At 43.5% G+C, this 22,431-nt stretch overlaps 1 protein-coding gene across 1 annotated transcript in view; it reads right to left on the bottom strand.

Moving 5' to 3' along the window:
* ATRN (attractin) overlaps nt 1-22,431 on the bottom strand; it is a 147,157-nt gene that overhangs the window by 50,259 nt on the left and 74,467 nt on the right. The window contains exons 19-24 of the mRNA XM_063401225.1: nt 21,790-21,927; nt 16,146-16,239; nt 14,782-14,834; nt 13,091-13,185; nt 12,228-12,306; nt 11,680-11,837 (exon numbers count right to left, since the gene is read on the bottom strand). Of these exons, the coding sequence (XP_063257295.1) occupies nt 11,680-11,837; nt 12,228-12,306; nt 13,091-13,185; nt 14,782-14,834; nt 16,146-16,239; nt 21,790-21,927 (617 nt within the window). The remainder of the gene's footprint in view (nt 1-11,679; nt 11,838-12,227; nt 12,307-13,090; nt 13,186-14,781; nt 14,835-16,145; nt 16,240-21,789; nt 21,928-22,431) is intronic.

Raw genomic sequence — 22,431 nt, 5'->3', positions numbered from 1 at the left:
ACAAATTTTCACTCCTCAGCTAATTGGCTGCAGTCAGCAGTTGGCTCAGAAATGCCAATTACACCTGTTTTGTCTTCCCATGTGAACTCTCTCACGTTGTGCAGCACAAACATAGGCAGGGCTGTCTCTAAATTAAAAGCAGTGCCTAAGAAGTGGTTCCAAATTTCACTGCATGCCAGAATTATCACACAAATCTGACAAATGAGAAGTATTTGTTCAATAAACAGCCGGGGTTGAATTGTGATGCTCATCTAAATTTAAAGTGCACAAGGAAATAAGATTTGGGAAAGTCCCATAATTGACACTGCAAACTCAGCTCAGACCCTGCACACCTCCACATGACAGAAAGCCAAGATAGGGCCAGAAAAAAAATCAGTTCTTCTGAATCCTCAGTGAATTCTCCTGAATACTTCTGAATTCTCTGAACTTCTCAGTTCTTCTTTCAGGCTACTTACAAGAAGAAATACATTGAGAGGCTGGAAGTGTGTCCAGGGAAGGGAAGGGAGCTGAGAAGGGGCTGGAGAATTCCTGAGGGAGCTGGGGAGGGTCTGCAGAATTCCTGAGGGAGCTGGGAAGGGGCTGAGCCTGGAGAAAAGGAGGCTCAGGGGGACCTTGTGGCTCTGCACAAGTCCCTGCCAGGAGGGGACAGCCGGGGGGGTCGGGCTCTGCTCCCAGGGACAGGGACAGGAGGAGAGGGAACGGCCTCAGGCTGGGCCAGGGGAGGCTCAGGGGGGATATTGGGGAAATCAGGGAAAGGGTTGTCCAGCCCTGCCACAGCTGCCCAAGGCAACGGTGGAGTCCCCATCCCTGGAGGGATTTAACAGCCCTGGGCATGTGGCATTGGAGGACACAGGTCAGTGTGGCCTTGGCAGTGCTGGGGAACAGCAGGACTCAGTGGTCTTAGAGGGTTTTCCCATATAAATGATTCTGTGATCCTGCAATTGCAACAATTATTCTGGAGACAAGGAAGCGCTGAGGTTCTTGGAAAAAGTGGTTAAAAATAAAGATCCTAAACCTTGAGAGAGAAGACAAGTCACCAGCAGGAAAACACTCCAATCCTCTGACCTCCAGGTCCTCAAGCACCTCCCTCCAGTCCCAGCTGCTGCGGTGGGGATGCATTTGGGCAGGATCCCGTTGCATTTGGGCAGGATCCCGCTGCATTTGGGCAGGATCCCGCTGCATTTGGGCAGGATCCCGCTGCATTTGGGCAGGATCCCGCTGCATTTGGGCAGGATCCTGCTGCATTTGGGCAGGATCCCGTTGCATTTGGGCAGGAAGGATCCTGTTCCCTGGCTTGATGTCGAGCAGAGCTCTGACACCATCTGCGTGCAGGCTCCGTTACGTTCAGCAGCATGCAACCAATAAAGTTGTTTTCCTAAAGAGCAGGTGATGTACGTATGCAGGAGGGAATCGAGAGTAAAAAGTATAAACAGCCAAAGCAATACTTGCAAGTTTATTTTTTTAGGATTCAATATAGCTGACAGATGGAAACAGGCAACACCTTCTGTCTTGCATCATTTCTGACCAGACAAACGGGGAAAAATGGGAGACAGAGTTCAAGGTTGCAGTGGTGTTAATGGGGAAAACAAGCTCTGTCTTCTTCCCCAAAGAGGCTGTGAATTCCAAGGATCATATTGGATGAGAAATTTAACATTTATCAATGTGTAGCAAAACAAATATGCCAGCTGCAGAAATCTCATCCTTAATAAAATAAAGTAGTAAAATAAGTAAATACGTAGAATTCAGAATAATATTTATACATATTACATATAGAATCATGGAATGGTTTGAGTTGGAAGGGACCTTAAAGATTATCTAGTTCTAGCCCCAAAGTAAGTATATATTTATATAAATAACAAAGTTAAAATATCTTTGAATGACAACATTGTCATATTATTACACAACATTGAAACCACAAGTTGTCTCAAACCTAGTGTCGCATCATGACCTGAAGTGGAGTAATTAAAACCCCCCAAATTTACTTTAAACCACACAGCATCAGCTGTTGCTTGCCAACATTGTTGTGAGCAACATTTGCCAATACAGTAAAAAAACCTCACAATCTTAATAATACAAAGTCAGGAAAATAAGTGAGAGAAAAAGAAGTTTTCAGGACATGGCAGGGATTTTTTGTCCCCCAGCAGCAGCCCTGCAGAGTCAGCTGATAGCTGTTAGTGGAATGCTGGTGTCTCTGTGTTTGTAAGCTAAACCAGGCACAGGCTTTCGGGTTTGTCACCCTCTCCTAGTTCTGGATACACTTTCCCTTGTGGTTTAGCCAGGCTGAATCCACTGTCACATTTCAGTGGATGGATGCTTCTATTTTACTGCCAATACACTTTTCTCACCTTCATTAACTCTGCTCACTAATCTTTGACTCTTTAAATAAACCTTTCTATAAAAAGAAGTATCTTGCTCTTTCAGCTGCCCAGCAATGACTCACAGCACTCATTTTCTGACATATATTTGAATTTGGGGTCTATATTTACGTTCTGTGGTGGGCTATGGTGTTTTCAAATGTTATTCATCACAAAAATGATGCAGCAACTTCAAGCAACCAGCACTGGCCTCACCCAGAATAAATTAATGCCTGATTCTGACTTAGCTTTCATAGAAAATTAATTCAGTGATTTTTTAATATATTATGTTTTCCAGCCCTGCATTTGAAAAGAGAAGGAAAAATCAACTTCCTTAAAATTAAGGCAATCAATACATACATCACTGTCAGATCTCAATAAAACACCACCTAAGAAATGCTCCTGGTATTATTAAATCTGAATTGAAGACTGTCTCTCTCTGGTATCCTGTAACTTTTCTTATTTATGCAGCTGAAGTTTTACAACAGGCATTCAAAAAGACTTCCAGTGCTGTAGAAAGATATTAAAATAAACCTCACAAAAGTTCTGTGAGTCACTACAGTTCATCCCAAAAACCCCAAGCTGCAGATGTAAAACCCCAAGACTTTATTGGTTGCCATTTGCAGGGCCTAAAAGGGCTCCAGGAGAGCTGCAGAGGGACTGGGGAACAGGACACAGGGAATGGCTTCCACTGCCAGAGGGCAGGGCTGGATGGGATCTTGGGAATCAGGAATTGTTCCCTGAGGGTGGGCAGGTCCTGGCACAGGGTGCCCAGAGCAGCTGTGGCTGCCCCTGGATCCCTGGCAGTGCCCAAGGCCAGGCTGGACACTGGGGCTGGAGCAGCCGGGGACAGTGGGAGGTGTCCCTGCCATGGCAGGGGTGGAATGAGCTGCTCCTTCATCTCCCTTCCAACCCAAACCATTCCATGGATCTCTGGTAAAAATGTCCCCCCAGCACAGCACCTGGGAAAGTTTGCCATGAACAATTTTCAGGGTTGTTGATGCTACACCCTTCTGTAAAAAGGACTGAAGTGGCACCACATCCTGCCAAGGGTTAACTGCCTGTGAGAGAAATCCTCCTTTCAAGGGATTTCAGAAGGTACTAACAAAAATATTACTTAATCGAAACGGAAACAACTTCTAAAAGGAGAAAAATGTCATCAGTTGATGCCAAAAATAAGGTGGCAGGAGCAGATAAAACACAAGCAGCTGTTTCATGTTTTAAAGGACCATTCAACTGTTCTGTTTTAAATCTTTCCATCCCACAGCAGAAGATGTCAGTCTGCCTGTTCTGAAAAATCAGCATGTAATTCCATGTCTCCAAAAGTAATTACATTCAACAGCAAATTTCATCAGATTAACAAATTGATTTACGTTTCATTGTTGGGTTTCAAGAAAAACCTTTCTCATGGTGAGAGATTTGCAGGGAGAGAGGCTCGAAAGCACCTGCAGTTACAGCTAAAGAAAGGCAAGGGACGTCATTAGCAAACAACTTTGGCATTACAATGCTGTCAGAAGCAACAGAGAAAAAAACATTTTTGGAATAAAGGGTCCCAGAGAGTTGAGGATGATTTTATCTCTGCACTTAACATCTCCTCCTTGTTAAATATGCATGAGGCACATGAGGACCTGGCAGGAAAGCTGTCCAGATCAGCAACCTCACTGCAATTTCGAGCCTACATAATTATTTTATCAAAGCAATCCCTACCTATCTGAATGTGTTTTATTCTCTTTGGCCAACAACAGACACTTCTTCTTTGCCCTCACTGAGAGCTCCCACTTGATGAGCCTGTCGCTTTTGATTTGAGAGTGACACTAATTTAGAGAAAGACTGGAAATCTCTATGGGCCATGCCAGTCCTGAGGGGTTATTTATGTCCTGTATCAAATACCTACAGCTTCTTCTAGTGAGGAATCAAGGCAGTAGAGACAGTTCAGGCCCTGCTTTTTAACTGTGGATGGTTTCTTCACTTGTACTTTTTCCATGGATTATCAAAGCCTTTTAGTCAGGCTGTACACCCTAAAGAGGGAAATGCAGAGAGCATCACTGCTGGCAATGACCATGCCAGCTGAAAGAAGCTGAAAGCCTAAAATATAAGGAATGTGTGAGATCTGCTCTTCCTCCAGCTCTGTTTTGGGACCCTCCTCACCTGGCAGGAGCTAAGGGTACCCCAAAGCTTTCCTTTGCTGCAGCAAAGTGCCATCCGTCATTTAGCTCAGGAAAACAAAACAAATGCTTCCTGAACTACACTAAACATGAATGGCAAGTAAAATTAAAGTTTAATTGAAAGTGGTATTAAGATTCTTGCTAATGCAGTCCACCTGTTTTAGGGGTAATGTTGCCAATAAAACCAGCAGAGTGATGGGGAAGAGCATTAGAAGAAAAATTTCAAATCAAAACTGCTTTAATGAATGGGGCTTTACTTTGAACAAAGACAATTTCAGAAGGTTTCAATATTTACATACCAGACAACACAGCAGCAATGAAACATTGAAATAAACAATGATAAAGATCAGAGCAAGAGCTTTGAGGATTGTGAAGTCTTCTTAAAAATGTAATTCCTGGCAGTTTGTAAAATATTGGCTAATATTTCCAACTTGAACAGCCACATTCAGCATAACAATGAACAAGAGCCATTCCTCAGCAGAATCTCAGTGTAGTGTATAATTCCTCTGGACTCCAAAAGGCAGCTGACACCAGGTGGCTCCACCTGAACTTTACCTACTACAAGACAGGAAATGTGTCCCAGCTATGGAAAACACTCATTTCCAACATCACTGCCAGCTCTGCTAAGCCAAAGGGATGTGAAGGGAATTTGCTGTCCTGCATCCCCACAGGTATCTCCAGTGTTATCACTGGAAACCACTGGGAACTGTTCCCAGGTCAAAGGAGGCAATTAATAACCATCAAACAATCTTCTGAGAAACCTCTGAGTTGCAGAGAGAGGCAGAGAAGTTTTTGATGCCTGTAAAACAACAGAGCTTTGGCTATTCCCTTAAAATAACTTAGGATAGAAGAAAAGGTCTTTAAAAAATTAGTAGTCACAGGTCTCATATACAAGGCACTTGAATCCAAGAAAGAGCCAGTTCCAAAAGGTTTAATGGGAGCACAGTTGTACTCCCACACCTATCAGAGATCTCACTTCTTGCAGCAGCACAGCTCCTCACTGGAGCACTAAAATGAGTATTTTCCTTCTGAAGTTGGATGCACTGATTCTGGAAATGGGAATTTAAGAAAAGCAACAGAAGGCAGAGAGGGAGGGCCCCAAAGGAAGGGTTCATTAAAGAGCACATAAACTAATAGCTGACATCTCCTGGCACCTGCAATGGATCTGTACAGAGCAGCTGGAGCTGTGAACCTGCACTTCTCCTATGGAGCCAGGCTGGGAGAGCTGGGGGTGTCCAGCCTGGAAAGAGAAGGCTTTGGAGAGACCTTAGAGCCCCTTTCAGGGCCTAAAGGGCTCCAGGAGAGCAGGAGAGGGCCTTGGGGCAAGGGCCTGGAGTGCCAGGACACAGGTTATGTTTTCCCACTGTCAAGAGGGCAGGGATAGGTGGCATTTGGGCAGAAATTCTTCCCCGAGAGGCCCCGAGAAGCTGTGGTTGCCCCATCCCTGGAAGTGTTCCAGGCCAGGTTGGATGGGTTTGGAGCAGCCTGAGATAGTGGAAGGTGTCCCTGCCCACAGCAGGGGTTTGAGTGAGATGGTCTTTAAGGTCCCTTCCAATCTAAACCCATCTGTGATTCCAGGATTCTGTGCACTAGTTCAAACACAGTCACTTGTGACAGTCACCTGGATCATTGCCAAAAGAAAGCACCACAGGCCAAATTCTGGCTTAATTACAGCACGTCTGAGCCTGTCCTCGATTTCCAGGTCTCCCATTAGCCACAGTTTCTGCACTTGACCCCCTGACACCTCCTGTGCCAGCTGCAATCCATTGAAGGGCCCTGAATTGTTTCCACCTTTCAGTTCACCACTCACCCGTTCAGCAGAGGAGCCAGAGCAATTGAGTGCGTTCCTATCAGGGTAAACAGCATGTTTAGAGATAGAATAATTATGACAACACATGATGTAACTGAGTTAAGCAATCCACAGATTGTCTTTTAAGATCCCTCCAATCCTGTTCGTTCCATGAACTTTCTGTGTAAGAAGGGACAAAGATATAAAGGACACTACATAGATACACCAAACTGAAATGAGGCAAGTAGAGGAAACTAGAAGAAAGTTTGAGAAATTAAAATTGAAGGCAGCAGAGGCAATTTAGCTATTTTTGCATTACAGCCTTTATGAAATCTGAGTGGAAGGCAACAGTTTCAGTGAGTTGAAGGTTCCACACTGGATCTCAAATGCACTTCAAACAGGGGGAACTGCAATGCTGCTGCAGCCTCCACCACGCTGCACATGCAGCAACACTAAGTGGTCACAGTGGCACTTTCTGAAGCCCAACACAACGATGAATTGCCAAGAAAATTATATATAGTGAACACCTAATGAGATTTTGTAAATGGTACATTTTGTATGCAAAGGCTGCAAAATGCCTTCTCCTCTTTTTGTTTCTTGAAGCATTTGGTTCATAATTAACATTTAAGTGTGTTCAAATCAAAATCCTTCAACCAACACTAAGGAGAGAGAGGAGGCAATTCCCAGTTAATGATACAATTACAAACTGGTTTTGCCTTAATCAGCTCCTAAACATCTTACACAGTCTCAGAACGTAGAGATCAATGCAAGATGCTCAGAGTCTGAGAGGAAAAAATTGAGTATCAAATGGGACAGAATGTTAGTGAATAAAAACAATAGTTTGGGTATGAAACAAGACTAAACCACCAATTTCTATTTAGTGAATGGTAGCAAACACCATCAGCAGTAAATTGTGACGAAGCAGAAATCTTAGAGCCAGGAAATAATTTGCTGTATTAGGAGATCGAATTTTCATCCTCCTGTACACGCTGGAGAGGGATTCACTCACTGGACTCTGCCCCAGGTAAATACATACAAGTTTAAACAGTGTTAAAACCTGCTGACATTTACACAGGTATCTAAGAGAGTTTCAAATTCTCACCATTAACTGCTTGTCAGCTCCAGAACTGCAGTTTCACCTCAGACTGAGCTGACTTTGCATGGATTGAAACCCATGAAGAGACCTCCTCTGAAAGTTTCTGCACTGAACTCCATCGTTTCTTACTGTGCTGTTGTAAAGCTGATTATTTATAGTCAATGTTTCTCTTCTACTCTGAGTTAAATTTGGAAAGAGTAACAAAGCAAACTCACTGTGAAGATTAAGAAAACAGGAAGAATAGTGGAGAAAAGTTCCTATTACATTTACATAGGTGAAATAAACCTCAGAAAGCCCACTAATGTCCCTTGCTAAAGTGCACCCACTTTGGAGGAAGATAGGGAATATTTTGAGCAAAGCTGAAGACAGGAAGGTGAACAGTTGGGTTTTGCTAAATGTTTCAAAATTCCGTGTGTCCAACATTTGCAGCAAAAAGGAGCTCACAAAGCAGAAAGAATGGAAATATCCAGACACTGCTGACAAGGCCTCAGCTGGATTTTCAGGAAAGCTGGGCAAGGTGTGAACTCCTTTATGCCTGGAACTGCTCAGCAAGGAGGAGTTAGGAAGAGGATTGCTGTATGTTGAAGGTTTTCTGCATTCTGCTGCTGTAGTTCTTTTACTGAATAATCATGTTAAGTCACTAATCAGGCAGGAAAAGACATCCTAAACCAATATACTTTAAAAAAGAAATGAACTGTAGTGGTTTGGAAACGAGGTGGAGGAAGATGGGGAAAGAAGAGCCAGGACTGAGCACTGGCAGGGACACAGCCAGTGTCCTACACAAAGGAGCATTTACACCTTCCCAGTGCAGATTTCAACAGGCAAGGAGAGAGAATGAATCAGAGACAGACGTCAATCAAGGACTTCAAGATAAAGTTTGTAATACTTAGAAAACAAACAAAAAAAAAGGTGGATGGTAGAATTGCTTTGCAGTAAAAACTACATATATATAATTTTCTGTTGCAAGATTTTGTATAGACATAAACACTCATGTTTAAATACATCTGTTGTATTGAAATTGAAAATAAGCTAGGACAAGTGAGTGTATGCACAATGACACTTTACTAAGATAGTCAAACAAAGAATAAACCCCCAAAAATATGATTTGGACATGCTGCATTGCCCAGGAGCAGCACAAACACATGCATGAGCTGCCAGGTGATGCACACACATGAGGACAGAATAATTTCCAGCAGCTTGGCAGGAGCAGAGTTTTCCTGATTTCAGCATACTCTATTCAATTCAAATCAGTGTAATTTCCAAAGGGAAATTGGAACACGTTCTGTAGCTGTGTGACAGTTTAATAGTGGAGGTGCAGTGAGAGGTGCTGCAGGAGACAAGCGAGGGTGTAAGAGAACAGTTTGCATCCTGCCCATTCTGCAATGTGGAGTTTTAATTAACGAGCCAGCTTGCCCTGAAGGACTGATCCCGACAGCTCAGAACTTCCCTGCAGTGAAGTCAGAGATGAACCCCTTGGAAAACTGAATGAGAGAAGGAAAGCTCTGAATAAAAACTATTCCTGAGAAGAATGTAGCATGGGAAGAGTCAAGGACTGACAGCCAGGAAACCTTAAATTCACCGAATCAGAGAAGGAGGTGGGTTGGAAGTGACCTTAAAGCTCATCTCAATCCAATCCACTGACATGAGCAAGGACACCTTCCACTAGACCAGGCTGCTGCAAGCCCCGTCCAACCTGGCTTCAAACACTTCCAAGGATGGAGCAGCCACAGCTTCCTTGGGCATTTGTCCAAAAAATCTTTGTCCCAGAAACCTGTACCATGATTTAGCTTCTCTTTTATCATTTTGAACACAAACTACAGAGAGCCACAACTTCACAAAAACGAAACAAATTGGGGTTTGGAAAGGACGGGTAGGAACACAGATTGCAACTGAGGGAGGCTCAATCCATCAGATTGCACAGGACCTGAAAACTCAAACCTGGTGAGTCCTGGTTTTAGCTTTGCGCTGAAGAGGAAACAGAAGTTCTACAGATCACAGATTGCTGGTCACTGCCAGACCTTTTCACAAAAGCTGTGTCTCAATGAATAAAAGCTGATGCTATTTTAGACTTTGTTTTGGCAAGTAATAAAGACATTAAGAAGAGGTGGTGATATAACATTCACTTGGATTGAGTGCATGCAAGCACATTCACATTAAATAAAGAATAAAGAGAGGTCAAGTGTTGTAAGAGAATCAAAGTTCACTCTTTAACTATGAGAAATGAAATCAAACAGTAAAATCAAATGGACTAAAGAGATCAGCAATGGGAAAACTGCCACCTAAGTATTTCTTTCAGGTCAAAGACGCAAAATTTGAAAGTTGCATCCTCACAGCTAACCTTAAAGGGGACATGAGGATCAGTTAAAGAGACTTTGTATTAAGGAGAGGAAAGGATTCATTAGCCATGTCTTTAAAGCCTGCAAGAAGTAGAGAGATAAAATAAGAACTACTAGAAGTCAAGCTGTGCCATTGCTCAACAAATGAAAACAAAGCAGCAAGAGATGTTTCAGTCATACAAGTAAAGGAAATCAGGAGGGGAAGGGAAGAGGGGATGCTGTAAGAGAAAAACCAATCAGCTGCACCCCTTACACACCCTTCTGCAGCAGTAAATAATAAAGAAATAAATCAGGGTAAGGTACAGTCCAGCACTGATTATGGAAAATCAAGTACCAATCAAAATAACCCGTAAGGTTAAAAAAAAAGAATTAATTTTTTCCTGACTCCTGTGATTATGAATTTGATGAAAGAGAAGCTCAAGTATTTAAATAAATCATTGCACAAGTGCTCACCTTTCTACACAGATGCTACTTTCCCTACAACAAGTAGTATTTACATGAAAATGAGGAGCTTTGGGACTTGCTGCTTGAGTGACAAAAATTTTACATTGCAGCTCATCAACTCCTCCATATTTAAAAATTAGGACTTGAAAATAGAGTAAGACTTTACCAGTTTATGAAGTAAAAATTCTCCAGCTGCAAACTGATTACCAAACCTGTAAGTGATATTAAAAGGAGCCCAAAGCCAACATGCCAAATCTTCAGTCTGCAATCACCAAGACAAAGTCTCCCAAGTAATTAAAAGCACTTTCTTTAGGAGAAGGTGATAAAGACATTTCACAAGTATTCCTAATACTTTTTAAAAACTCAGGAAAAATACCACTATAGCTTAAGGACCTTTTTTCCAGGTGGATCTCATTTTCTTGCTCAGTATTATCCTGTGCATTATTTTTGTTGAAAGAGTGAGTTTGCCTGACCAATACATTTGAAATACCAGGAACATTAATGTGAAGTGTCAGCTTTCACAAAACAATCGGATGAACAAGGGTGAAGACAGAAGAATTTGGGTTCCCATATTTGAATAAGTTTCTTAAATAAGGCAGAATTCAAATATGCCAAGCTTTATTTGAGATCTGTGGCTGCCCCATCCACGTAACTGTCCAAGGTTGGACAGGGTTTGGAACAAGCTGGGCTAGTGACAGCTGTCCCTGCCCATGCAGCAGGTGGAACGAGATCACCTTTAAAGTCTCTTCAAAGGCAAACCATCCCATGATCTCTGTTCCAGACCTCAAAGGATTTTGTCCTTCAAACACCCCCATCACTCTGAGCACACAGTGAGTCTGACACTTGACTTGGCCGAGGCTGCTGTGAATCGTGAGCTGCTTCAGCAGCTGCAGAGTCTGTAACTGCAATCACAGAGTGATTCTGTCTGATTTTACGACCACCAAGCTTCATCCACTGCTTCTCCTGCATCAGCTTCACCACCACAGCCAGCCTGGCGCCCAAGGCACTGCCTGTCAACCACCCAGTCTGAATAAAGGGAAAGCATGAGCTGCTCATCCTGCACGTGCCTCCAGCCTGAGGCAGCAGCAGCAGAAGGGGGTGGCCCTTGAGCTGTGCCTTCTGAGAACCAGACACTAAAGAGATACTAAAGCATTTCTTGTCTGCTCTTTCCAGGCTTCGTTTTTAGCTTCAGTCTTTTTCTACAGCATCAATATGTGCACATGTGAAGACAGACACCTCGCCAAGCACAGCCCTGTTAATAAATGAGTGTCTCTCTTTATTTCACAGCACATTCTCAGATCCACTGGGCTGAGGCAATACCAGAAGATGCCTCAAACCTTCTTCCTCTTACCCAGGAACATCAAACCCTCTCTGCTCTGGCATTACACCAGGCCAGTTCAGATTGGACAACTCCAGGGACAGCAAACTGCCCCAGTTCTTGAGAGAAGTAAGAAAAGAACCTTTGAACAATTTGACATATATTAGCAGCCCTTACCTGTATTTTGATGGGCCAGGTGAAATTGCTGACATAAACAAAGAACGTGATGTTCGGGTTGTTGCGGAAATCAAATTTCTCGTTGGAGAAACTGTCCTTGTACTCTTTCACATTGGTTTTGGAAACAACTGGAATTTCCTCCCCAGCCTGTGTGCCAGCTGTTGTAAGGAGTAGCAAGAAAAGGTATTTCAATGTGTATTTAAGAAAACAAACAGAAGGGCAAATCATCTTAAATTCTAATTTAAAAGAATTAACTATTCATTCAAAACGAACTATGTTAAGCTGCACTGCATTATCAAAATCACTGTATGCCAACATGTTGCATTGTTAAAAATCAAATCGCACTTTTCATGTTTATAAAATACACTATTAAAGTTGAAAACATAGGCTTTTTAAACATTTTACTTTCCCCCTCAGCCTGACAATTTAAGACTATGCAAAAAGTACATAGGTTAAAAACCCCCCAGGTTTTCCCAATTCATTTTGCCTTTTTCAGAAACTGATAAATGACAGAAGCTCCTGAGTTACTTAGATCATCCTCAATTCACCTGTAAAACTTGTGGACCAAGTAATGTTGAGGTTGAAGTTTTTAGATGCATTGATGAACATGTCCAGGTCTCTGTTTTGCTAAAGGAAGAAACAAAAAAGAAACCCAGTTTTTAGAATAAGCAATTTTACTGTACTCTTTCCTAGGAAATAACTGCTACAAAAATTATCTTGAAGTTTGTTACTTACATAAAGAAAATACATCAAGCCAAAAATTATATACTATATTTTATATATTAACTTTATTTATTTATATATTATATTTATATATGTATCCTTATATTTTATATAAAGAAGTATTCTCTTCCTGATGGAAAATGTAGCAGATAAAGAAGTCGTGTATAGAATATCACAGGAAGAACTGAGACACAAAGATACGGGGTGAAAACAAGGAAAACAACTCTGCTCTGGAGACAGGCTGACAGAGATGGGATATGATTTGGACATGCTGCATTGCCCAGGAGCAGCACAAACACATGCATGAGCTGCCAGGTGATGCACACACATGAGGACAGGTTGGACACTGGGGCTGGAGCAGCCTGGGACAGTGGGAGGTGTCCCTGCCATGGCAGGGGACTTTAGAGCAGGATGAGCTTTAAGGTCCCTTCCAACCCAAACTGTTCTGTGATTTTAAAAAAACTGGAATAGGTCAGAGGTTGTTCCAACAACTGGAAAGAATCAGCTGTGTTTCCTTATGAAATTTTCCTGTGATGATTTGGGACTGCACAGCCAAGCCAAGGTCAAAACGCTATGGTGGCTCCACATCACAAGATACACCTAAAGACCTCCAGAATTGTAACAATTCATTGCCTCCAGAGCCAAGAGAAGATAAGGAACAAAGTTGAAAGGGAAGCAGAACGTGTACCTCTTCAGGGGTTGCTACGAAGTTGATTGCTGTGTAATAGCGATCGTCCTCCTGGGAAAGGCTGAAGGTGAACTGATAGTCGATGAGAAGAGTATCTGTAAGGAATGCAGGGAGACAGTTATCCCACCTCCTGGAATAAAAGAACTTCTGTAAAGGAAGGCACGATGTCACTGAAGGGTTTCTTGGACAACCAGGACATGACACTGTCATGACACTGCTACAAATTATTCCAACCTACATATGATCCCACATATGGAATAAAAAACTCTGGGAGCTGAGCCTAGAGGGGGAAGAGACGTGGCTTATACTTGCCAGGCAACAGCCTCCAGCCTTGATCTAAATCAATATTCCTACCTATACACTGTAAAAAACATGCCAAAAGATTTACTCTTCCAGCCTGCAATACCTCTGTGATCTAAGGGAATAGCAGAAAAACTCAATAGCTGAGTAACTCCCACTTGGAATTGGACAATCATCCTCCCACTCCAGGTTTCTGTACATCAGCAGATTTTCCTAGGAGGGGTTCTACAGAGCAGCTGGTTGGTGATGAACCCAGCTGCCATCCTGCTCCAGGACACATCCCTCCCAGGCATGCCAGGAGCAGCCCCTGGTCTGTCTGTCTGTCCTTCCCTGCTCTCGTGTGCTCAGGCTGGTGTAGTCCACAGCCACCTGTGGGGATGCACTCTCCCATCTCAGTACCCTTCCATTAAAGCACACAGTTACGACTTGTGCCTATTCCTGAAGCCATGCAGAGATATTCCAAGCAGTAATAAACAGGAATTGATACACCAGGTGCTGTTTTTCTCTTACTGCCTCCTGGTGACCCCTCCTTGGACTGGCCCAAGTCAGACAAGCTGTTGATGTCAATCCGTGACACAGCACCAAGAAATGTCAAGGAATGAAAGCAAGCAAGGCTGGATCTGAACAGCACAAGGTTCTTCCTGCAGGAGCTGCAAAGTGTTGCCTTTCCCCAGTTTTTGCCCATTTAACCATCCCTGCCATGTCAGCAGGGAATTTGGTCACTCTTACACAGAGATGCCATGAGAAGACAGCAGTGCCCTTGTTTGGCCACACGAGCAGAACTCAAATAAGCCAAAAGCAGCCAGTTGATCATTTCTGCACTGGACAAAACCACTACTGCAGATTTTAAGATTCCACCTCTCCACGCCTGCCAGGCTGCTGATTGCTAATATTTGCAAATAGAAGCTGGAAAGTTTCCATTAGGTAATCTGAATCTTGGCAAAGGATCTTCTGGAACTGCATGGGAATCCAACTGCTCATTTCAGAGGAAAAATGGCAATTTTCAAATCCATTCTAACATGGACCAGAATTTAAAATAAACAGTATTTTGTTTTATAAAAATTTTAAGGACATTCTTTGGTCTTTACCTGTTAAGAATATAGTTTAGATTGCTCTCCAAAAGATCAGATTTCATCTCACTCACATGAAAAACATTCAAAACATTGTTCAAAAGATCCAATCATCACACATACCTTATCAAGAAAAGTATTTTCATTCTCTTTAAACAATGTATTTGAGAAAAGTGAAGGTTTTTAGAGCTATTTTTTAGTCCTTTCCTTAATCCTCCATATTGTAAACACATGCTGAGGCAACTAAAACAAGTTTTAAATAAGGTATTTTAAACTTCAAGCACATTTTTTATCTTCAAACAAAATTCCAAGGGTACTCACAGTAACATGTTCCTTTAAGTGGATTCCCCTGATATCTGTTTTCAACTTCACACCTAAAAAGAAGATACATTTTTTAACAAATGGACTTTTTTTGCAGTTCTATTTATTCCCAGCCACTAGATACCAGAAAACACAACCTGTGCTGATAACAATACACGAATAAAGATGAATTTCTGAGCTAGACCGGGCTGATGAAGAAATTCCATGTTCCCTGCAAGTCCAACTCATATGCAGTAAAAATGCAATATAAAATTCTGGATATTAACGTCTGCATCCACTTGGAAGGTATTTATTAGCTCTTCACAATGCATGGAACTGGATTAGCTTAGTCATTTATGGCTATTCCAGGTTCTATCCTATAAATGTTTACTCATGTGAGCAATGCTTTAAAAATAAACCTGGCAATGAAATTATTTGGAATTAAATTATTTCCACTAACACTACACTAAAAGCATTTCTGTTATGTTACAGAGAAACCTCCAGCAAATTTGTTGCTCTAAAACTGCTCCATTAAACTGCTTGAATGTCAAAGGCTCATTTCAGATATATTTACACTCCCACTGAACAACATCAGAGAGCACAGACAGTGAAACCTCCCAATTAAAAAGAAACTAATGAGGGATAAAGCAAAGCAGAGCGAGCCCAGAGGAGCCGCGGAGCTGCTGCAGGGCTGGAGCCCCTCTGCTCTGGAGCCAGGCTGGGAGAGCTGGGAATGTTCCCCTGGAGAAGGGAAGGCTCCAGGGAGAGCTGCCAGCCCCTGGCAGGGCCTGCAGGGGCTCCAGGAGAGCTGCAGAGGGACTGGGGACAAGGGATGGAGGGACAGGACACAGGGAATGGCTCCCACTGGGAAAGGGGAGATTGGGCTGGGATCTTGGGCAGGAATTGCTGCCTGGGAGAGTGGGGAGGGGCTGGGCTGGAATTCCCAGATTTGCTGTGGCTGCCCCTGGATCCCTGGCAGTGCCAAGGCCAGGTTGGACACTGGGGCTGGAGCAGCCTGGGACAGTGGGAGGTGTCCCTGCCATGGTAGGGGTGGAACAGGATGAGCCCCGAGGTCCCTTCCAACACAAACCACTCTGTGATTCTATGTATAGTTTGGGGGTTGGGGATTTTTTCACCCATCGCTTCTGCATGACATTCCCAGCTGAAATGTTTATAAAATTGGAATTATTCAGGAAATCGTTCCGTTCGTGATATTCCCCAGGGGAAGCACGGCTGGCTGCACCCTCAGTGCAGTCAGTCAACTGTCAGGGGGAAGAAATGAAGAAAGACATCATAAACAGGACCATTAAAATGAGGAGCAGGGGTGTCCAAGGTAGTATGTGCACAATTTTTTTATTTAAAATAAGAACGGGAAATGAACTCACAGCTGACACTCATCTCCTTTGATTCCCTTGGTTGTGCAGAAGCATTTCCCTGTGTTTGTGTTGCAGACGGACGCGTGGCCATTGCACTTGCAAGCTGTTGAGCAGAGAGGGAGAAGATGCAATGTTGAACGAAGAAGAGAAATTTGATAGCAATTAAGTCCTTTAGTTGTCAAACTGAGATACATCATCAATTAACGTGCAGATGAAAACCCATTTGGTGCTCTTTGCTTTCTTTGTGCTACAGAAGGCAGACGAAAATAGAACCATGCACCAAAACAGAGCAAGCACAGGCTACCCAGGACTGGTGTTTCGTATGAAATCATCATCACACTCTGCTTTTTAGCCTCAAAAATTCATTTAACTTCCTCTCCTATTGTTAGACAGCAGGGGTGATATCATAACTAGAAAGGAAAAGAAAATATTTGAAATAATTTTGGGCTTGCTAACATGCTTCAGTTAAACTCAAAACTCTTGAGAGAACAGTTTGGAAAATAAAACAGAGCTTGTGGGACTTCAAGGGCTTCTTCCAGAAATAAATAAATAGGCCTTGGGAAAAATAATGTTTCATCAGTCTTACTGAGGAAATAGTGTCATTATCGACAGCATCAGCAGAAAACAACTGGTGCTAAGATGGTGATGTCCATGCTGGGACTAGTTGGGGTGGACTCCCCAATATACTTTAGGATCACTTTGCACTTAATGTCATCAAACTGTGGTTGAAGCAAACCTGCACAGCCCTGAACTACTTCAGGTTTGAGGCATGCCCAAAACAGACCATCTCATACACTTGAGTCTGCTCATTCCAAGGCAGCATGGTGGGGACACACAGGAGATTTTCTTCACAGAAATGCTCCTGATTTAAGCTAAATGTTCATATTGACACACTTTGAGACCTTTATTTATAAAGATGTAGAGGAGAAACATTCACAAAAACTCCAAAACCAAACCTACAAATAAGAACAAAGCCTACACAGCCAGCTGACTTTGACATCTTGTTCACTATCACTGGAAGAATGGATTTAACAACTTCTCCTAGCATGTATGGGCCTTTTAGGAGTCATTCTGCCAGTGCAGGTGCATCCATCTGGAGTTGTGCATAGCAGAGTGTACAATATAAGGAAAAGGCTACACAAAGCAAAGATCCCCTGTTTATGGTCCCTGAGCTTGCTGGGAACAAGATGCTTCAAAGGCCAGAGCCTCCTTGTTAAGAAGACATATTCCTCCTCATTAAGCAGCAGCCATGCCAATCTATGTACCAGCAGATTCTCAGACATGAAGTCCTCATCCTGAATATCTCTGCCAGCCTTGAACCTTATTTTAGGAATCCTTTTGACATCTTCTTTCTGCTGGCACATAATGGAAGCTATACTGCATCAGGGACACTTAATTGTGCTTCTCAGATGTGGATGAGTGGTTTCCTAGCAGCAACACACAGCAAAATGGGAAGAAGCAAAAAGGCCTATTGTAGGAACAAGGAGACTGAATGAAAATTCAACAAAATAATTGTATTCAGTGAAGGAAACACTCTTTTCATTAGTTCCACTTAAAGAAAAACAAGTCTTGGTACTATTGAGAATGTCTTGTACTTCTTTCCTTATGCTTTGCACAAGGGAAGCAAAGTGAATTTGAATCAATATTTAATATGAACACACATGAAATTTCTCCTGATTTTTAAACCTCAGGTTGTTTAAAGGCAGATTGCAGCATCTTGAGCTACAACAATAATTTTTGTTTCCTCCCTGCTCTTCAGTGTATCAAGAAGACTGAATACTCAAATATCTCTGTTTAAAATAACAGAATCTAATCATTTATCCACTCTCCTACAAGCCTGGAACTGGAGATCATTCACTAAAGAACTGGAATTTGCACAGACACATTTTCTTGTGGCTTTTCAGACAGCTTTAAACTTTGGATACAAACTATTGATAGAATGTTCTAGACAACCTCACTGGGGTCCACAAAGGACAAATTCCCACCGGAGTCGGATGACAGAGCAGAAACCCACTGGCAATGGCTTTCTGCCTGTGAGTGGAGGTAACAGCCCGATGATGAACCACCCTGCACCAGGTGAGTCTCCTTCGATCCCCTCCACAATCCACGGGCACGGACTCATCCAGAGGTGGTCGTGGGGATCGTCGCTCCCCTTTCCATGCTGGCGATGGTCCAGCTCCCCAGTGCCAGCACCACTTCCCACCTGCACAACTGTGCCTCCGTGCCATGTGCTCCAGCTGCCCTGCAGGCCCTCCTGAGCCCTGCGAGAGGGAACCAGGCAGGAGGTCCACGGCACCAGCAACTCACGGGCCGCCAGCCAAGGCTGCACGGATGTGTTTGGAAGCGCTGCCACAGCTGCAATCTGATTTCAGGTATAATAGTGCCTTCCCTTCACTTGCAAATAACTTCCTTATCTCCCACCAGCATATTTTCATGGGAAACTTTAAACAGAAAATTCAGAAAAATCCTGAATGCAGAGAAAGCACCTTGCAGCTATTTTTACATTTGATGTGCTGCATTTCCTGCCCTTCCTGATTAATACTGCTCTACTTGGACACTTCCTAAAAGCAACCTTTGAGGAGTGATTTACCTGCCATTTAGTTATTATCTGCCTAGCTCTGCCAACACCAGGGCATATGATGTGATGCAAACAATTTTTCAGCGAAATAACTGCAGTTTGACAAAATATTTTCAACGCAAGTAATATAATCTTGTGTTGGGACATTTTACAGGGATATGTAGGACTGAAGGCATTGAAATGAAAGAGGGCAGGGTTAGATGGGATATGGGAAAGAATTTCTTCCCTGTGAGGGTGGGCAGGCCCTGGCACAGGGTGCCCAGAGCAGCTGTGGCTGCCCCTGGATCCCTGGCAGTGCCCAAGGCCAGGCTGGACACTGGGTCTGGAGCAGCCTGGGACAGTGGGAGGTGTCCCTGCTGTGGCAGGGTGGCACTGGGTGATCTATTAGAACCCTTCCAACCCAAACCATTCCACAGTCCCAGGACTCACAGTAGGCAGTGAGTGTGCAAACATACAGATGTTTGTGTGTCAGGCTGGAGTTCACAACAACAGTCTCCAGCATGGCTGTGACCGTGGGCTCTAAAAACAGAGCAGCACTAAGTACTGCTCACAAATGCACAAAAAAGAGTGAAATCAGCACATTATTAATGGGAAAGGATGGAGGGACCACAGCTCAGAGAAGGAAGAAAACAGGAGCTAACTCTGCTGACTGTCAGCCAATCCTTACCTGAAGAATTCCCCTCTGGAAAGGTTTTCACCAAGCAAAACTGACTAATAGGCAGCATGATGCCTGGCTGCATCAGATACGGTGATTTGCTCTTTCGTTCCCTTTCCCAATCCACCTCAGTCTTTCTGCCCAGGTTCCTGCTTCCCTCCTTCTTTTCCCTTCCCAGTAAACAGTGTTAAATCACAGCAAATTAAAAACCTGGCTCCAAAGCACTTGAGAGCAAAGCACTTCTGACATGAGCTACTGGTTCCATCAGATAAGGAATGAATGCTGTTCCACAATCTCAAAGCATTTTCTAATTTCTTTTTCAAGCATCTGGATGATTTCAGTCTGTCATTCATTATCTCAATAACACACTATTTGGGACAATCCTTATGCACAAGCGTCCAAAGGAACTTACTCTCCATTTCCACATGCACAGAAAAGTGACACCTACCAACAGGCATGTTGTGATCCAGTGATTAAACCTGAAAGCTCAGGGTAGAATTCTGTATTCTCTCAGGCCACTCAGCCTCAATTTATTCATTACTTTCAAGTAAACTTTAGAGCATTTCAAAGTACCCTCACCTGAAATGAGTTTATGAGTATCAGCAGTATTTAATCTGGCAGATAATGCTGTGAAATCAAGTGTCAGGAATGCACCTTCTCTGTTGTACCCATGCTGCTGTGCTGTCTGCTGGAATCCCAGACCCCTTTGCTCTAAGGGAGGCAGCTGTATCCCTATGAGTTTTCCACTCTGTTCATCGAATCTGTGCATTGGGAAGTTCTTCATAGCCCCGACCATCACCACCTCCCTCCTGCCTGAGGAATGTGGGCTCCATGCTCCTACTGACCCTCATGTTCATCCAAAAGGTCAGCACTACTTGCAATAAACACACCAAGTTAATATCCAACTATTTTCTACTGGTTTGTCTCCACACTTGGAAGAAGCAATAAGAAGTTTTCAATGCCCCCTCCTTAATCACCTCCATTCTTCCAGGCTGGCCGCAAATCACCCACACTCATTTCACAGAGGTACTGACACTCCTCTGAGCAATGTTATTTTTATTCTACCTTTTCCACCACTGTATCTAATTGTCTCATTCCATCTCACTATACTCCACTAACATAATCCACTGGGACCAGTGCTGTTTAACTTCTCTTTTGGTGACAGGATCAGTGGGACTGAGGAACCCACAGCAAGTTTGCTTTGTGACAACAAACTGTCACCAAAAGGTCAGCATGCTGGAGGGAAGGGGGGACATCCCAACAGACCTAGACGGCCTCCAACAGAACCTGGATTGCATCAAAGGGGACCTGGACAGGCTGGAGATGTGGGAGTGTGTGAATCTCGTGAAGTTCAGCAAGGCCCAGTGCCAGGTCTTGCCCCTGGGCTGGAGCAAGCCAGAGCACAAACACAGGATGGGCAGGGAACGGCTGGAGAGCAGCCCTGGGGAGAAGGACTTGGGGGTGCTGCTGGCTGAGAGCTGGACATGACCCAGCCCAGAACAGCCCAGCCCTGGGCTGGTCCCAGGGAGGGCAGCAGGGGAGGGGGCTCTGCCCCCTGTGCCCTGCTCAGGTGATTCCCCATGGGCAGAGCTGCCCCAGCCCTGGGACCAACAGCAGAAGGACGTGGAGCTGCTGGAGAGAGCCCAGAGGAGCCGCGGAGCTGCTGCAGGGCTGGAGCCCCTCTGCTCTGGAGCCAGGCTGGGAGAGCTGGGAATGTTCCCCTGGCTGGGTTCTGGTTTGTAATTGGTCTCCCCATGCCACAACACTGAAAAATTCACTGCAGTTCAAAACCATGCCACAAGGTTGCAGGTCAAAACTCCAAGTCTTCCATGTATATTTCTCAATATTAAATGCACTGGTCTTTCAAGGAAGACTTTTTCCCAGTTTGTTACCTGGATCTTGCACAGCTGAAAACAGTTCTCTGTACCAGAGTCCCAAAGCACTTTAGAAACTGAAATGCAACTTTAACAGAGTTCTCCTAATCCTCAACTGAAATCCAGCCTAGTCCTCAGTGAAACAGGGCAAGCCTTTATGAAGCAGACAATTTTAACTCTAAATACACAACACATTAACCAAATGGGAGAGAAGGTGAAACTTAGATAAGCAGAAATTCGTTCCAGACATTTGGATTAACACTTTCTTTTAAAAACAGGATCATCAAACACTAAAATACAGCCATTTTTCACTGTGGTCATTCCAAGTTTAGAAAGGAGGGTATAAAATCATCTTTATGTGCAATGAAAGTAATTTCACTCAGCAGTTTGAATGTCTTTGATTTAAAGAAACAAGAACTGAGCCTCGCCTGCAGGAAAGAAAACATGAATTACCAGGATATAATTTGTGTTAAGACAGTGGAGGAATGAGCAAAGAGTGAAAGGCGTGGACGAGGTGAGTGCAGGAAGCTCAGAGGCAGCACTTACGCTGGCACGTGCCCCCGTTGGTGGGGTCCCCGTAGTAGCCCGAGATGCAGGTCTCACAGTGCTTGCCCGTGGTCAGGTTCTCACACTTCTCACAGATGCTCTCGTTTACACACCTGCTGTGCCCGTTACACTGACAGGCTGAAGGAAACAGGAAAACTCTGAGTATTGGTGCTCAAATATAGCTCACAAAGACCCCCAGGAGTCTGCGCTGTGCAGAGGACAAACAAAACCATTTCATGCACCTTCCCGAGAGATTCTCATCTCTTGCCAGAGAAACATGGACCCAAAGATAGGTGTATATCAAAAAATGAACTTTAAAGCAACACACAGAAAACCCAACTGCACAACTTTATGTGCACATTGGACTGGAAGCTGGTGCTGGGATGGATTTACAAGGAACAGGGAGGGAAGTGTTGGTTTTGTGTCAAAAACATTAGCTAAAAATCATCCTAAGCATTATTAACACTTAAAACAACCTTCAAAGGAAGATCTGCCTTTGTTTCAACAGTCTTAAAATAAATAAACAAACAAAAGTTAAAATCTCAGTAAAGGTTTGTAGGGAAAGGAAAAATTTCTCTCAAGTAATAAATAATAATATCTTCATGCAGCAAACCTGTGCAGCTCAGCTGCTTCACAGCTCCT

Source organism: Prinia subflava, chromosome 7 (assembly GCF_021018805.1).
Source record: "Prinia subflava isolate CZ2003 ecotype Zambia chromosome 7, Cam_Psub_1.2, whole genome shotgun sequence".
NCBI classification, from domain to species: domain Eukaryota; kingdom Metazoa; phylum Chordata; class Aves; order Passeriformes; family Cisticolidae; genus Prinia; species Prinia subflava.
Note: the sequence above shows the minus strand (reverse complement) of the source record. Positions and strands in the feature narration are given on the sequence as shown.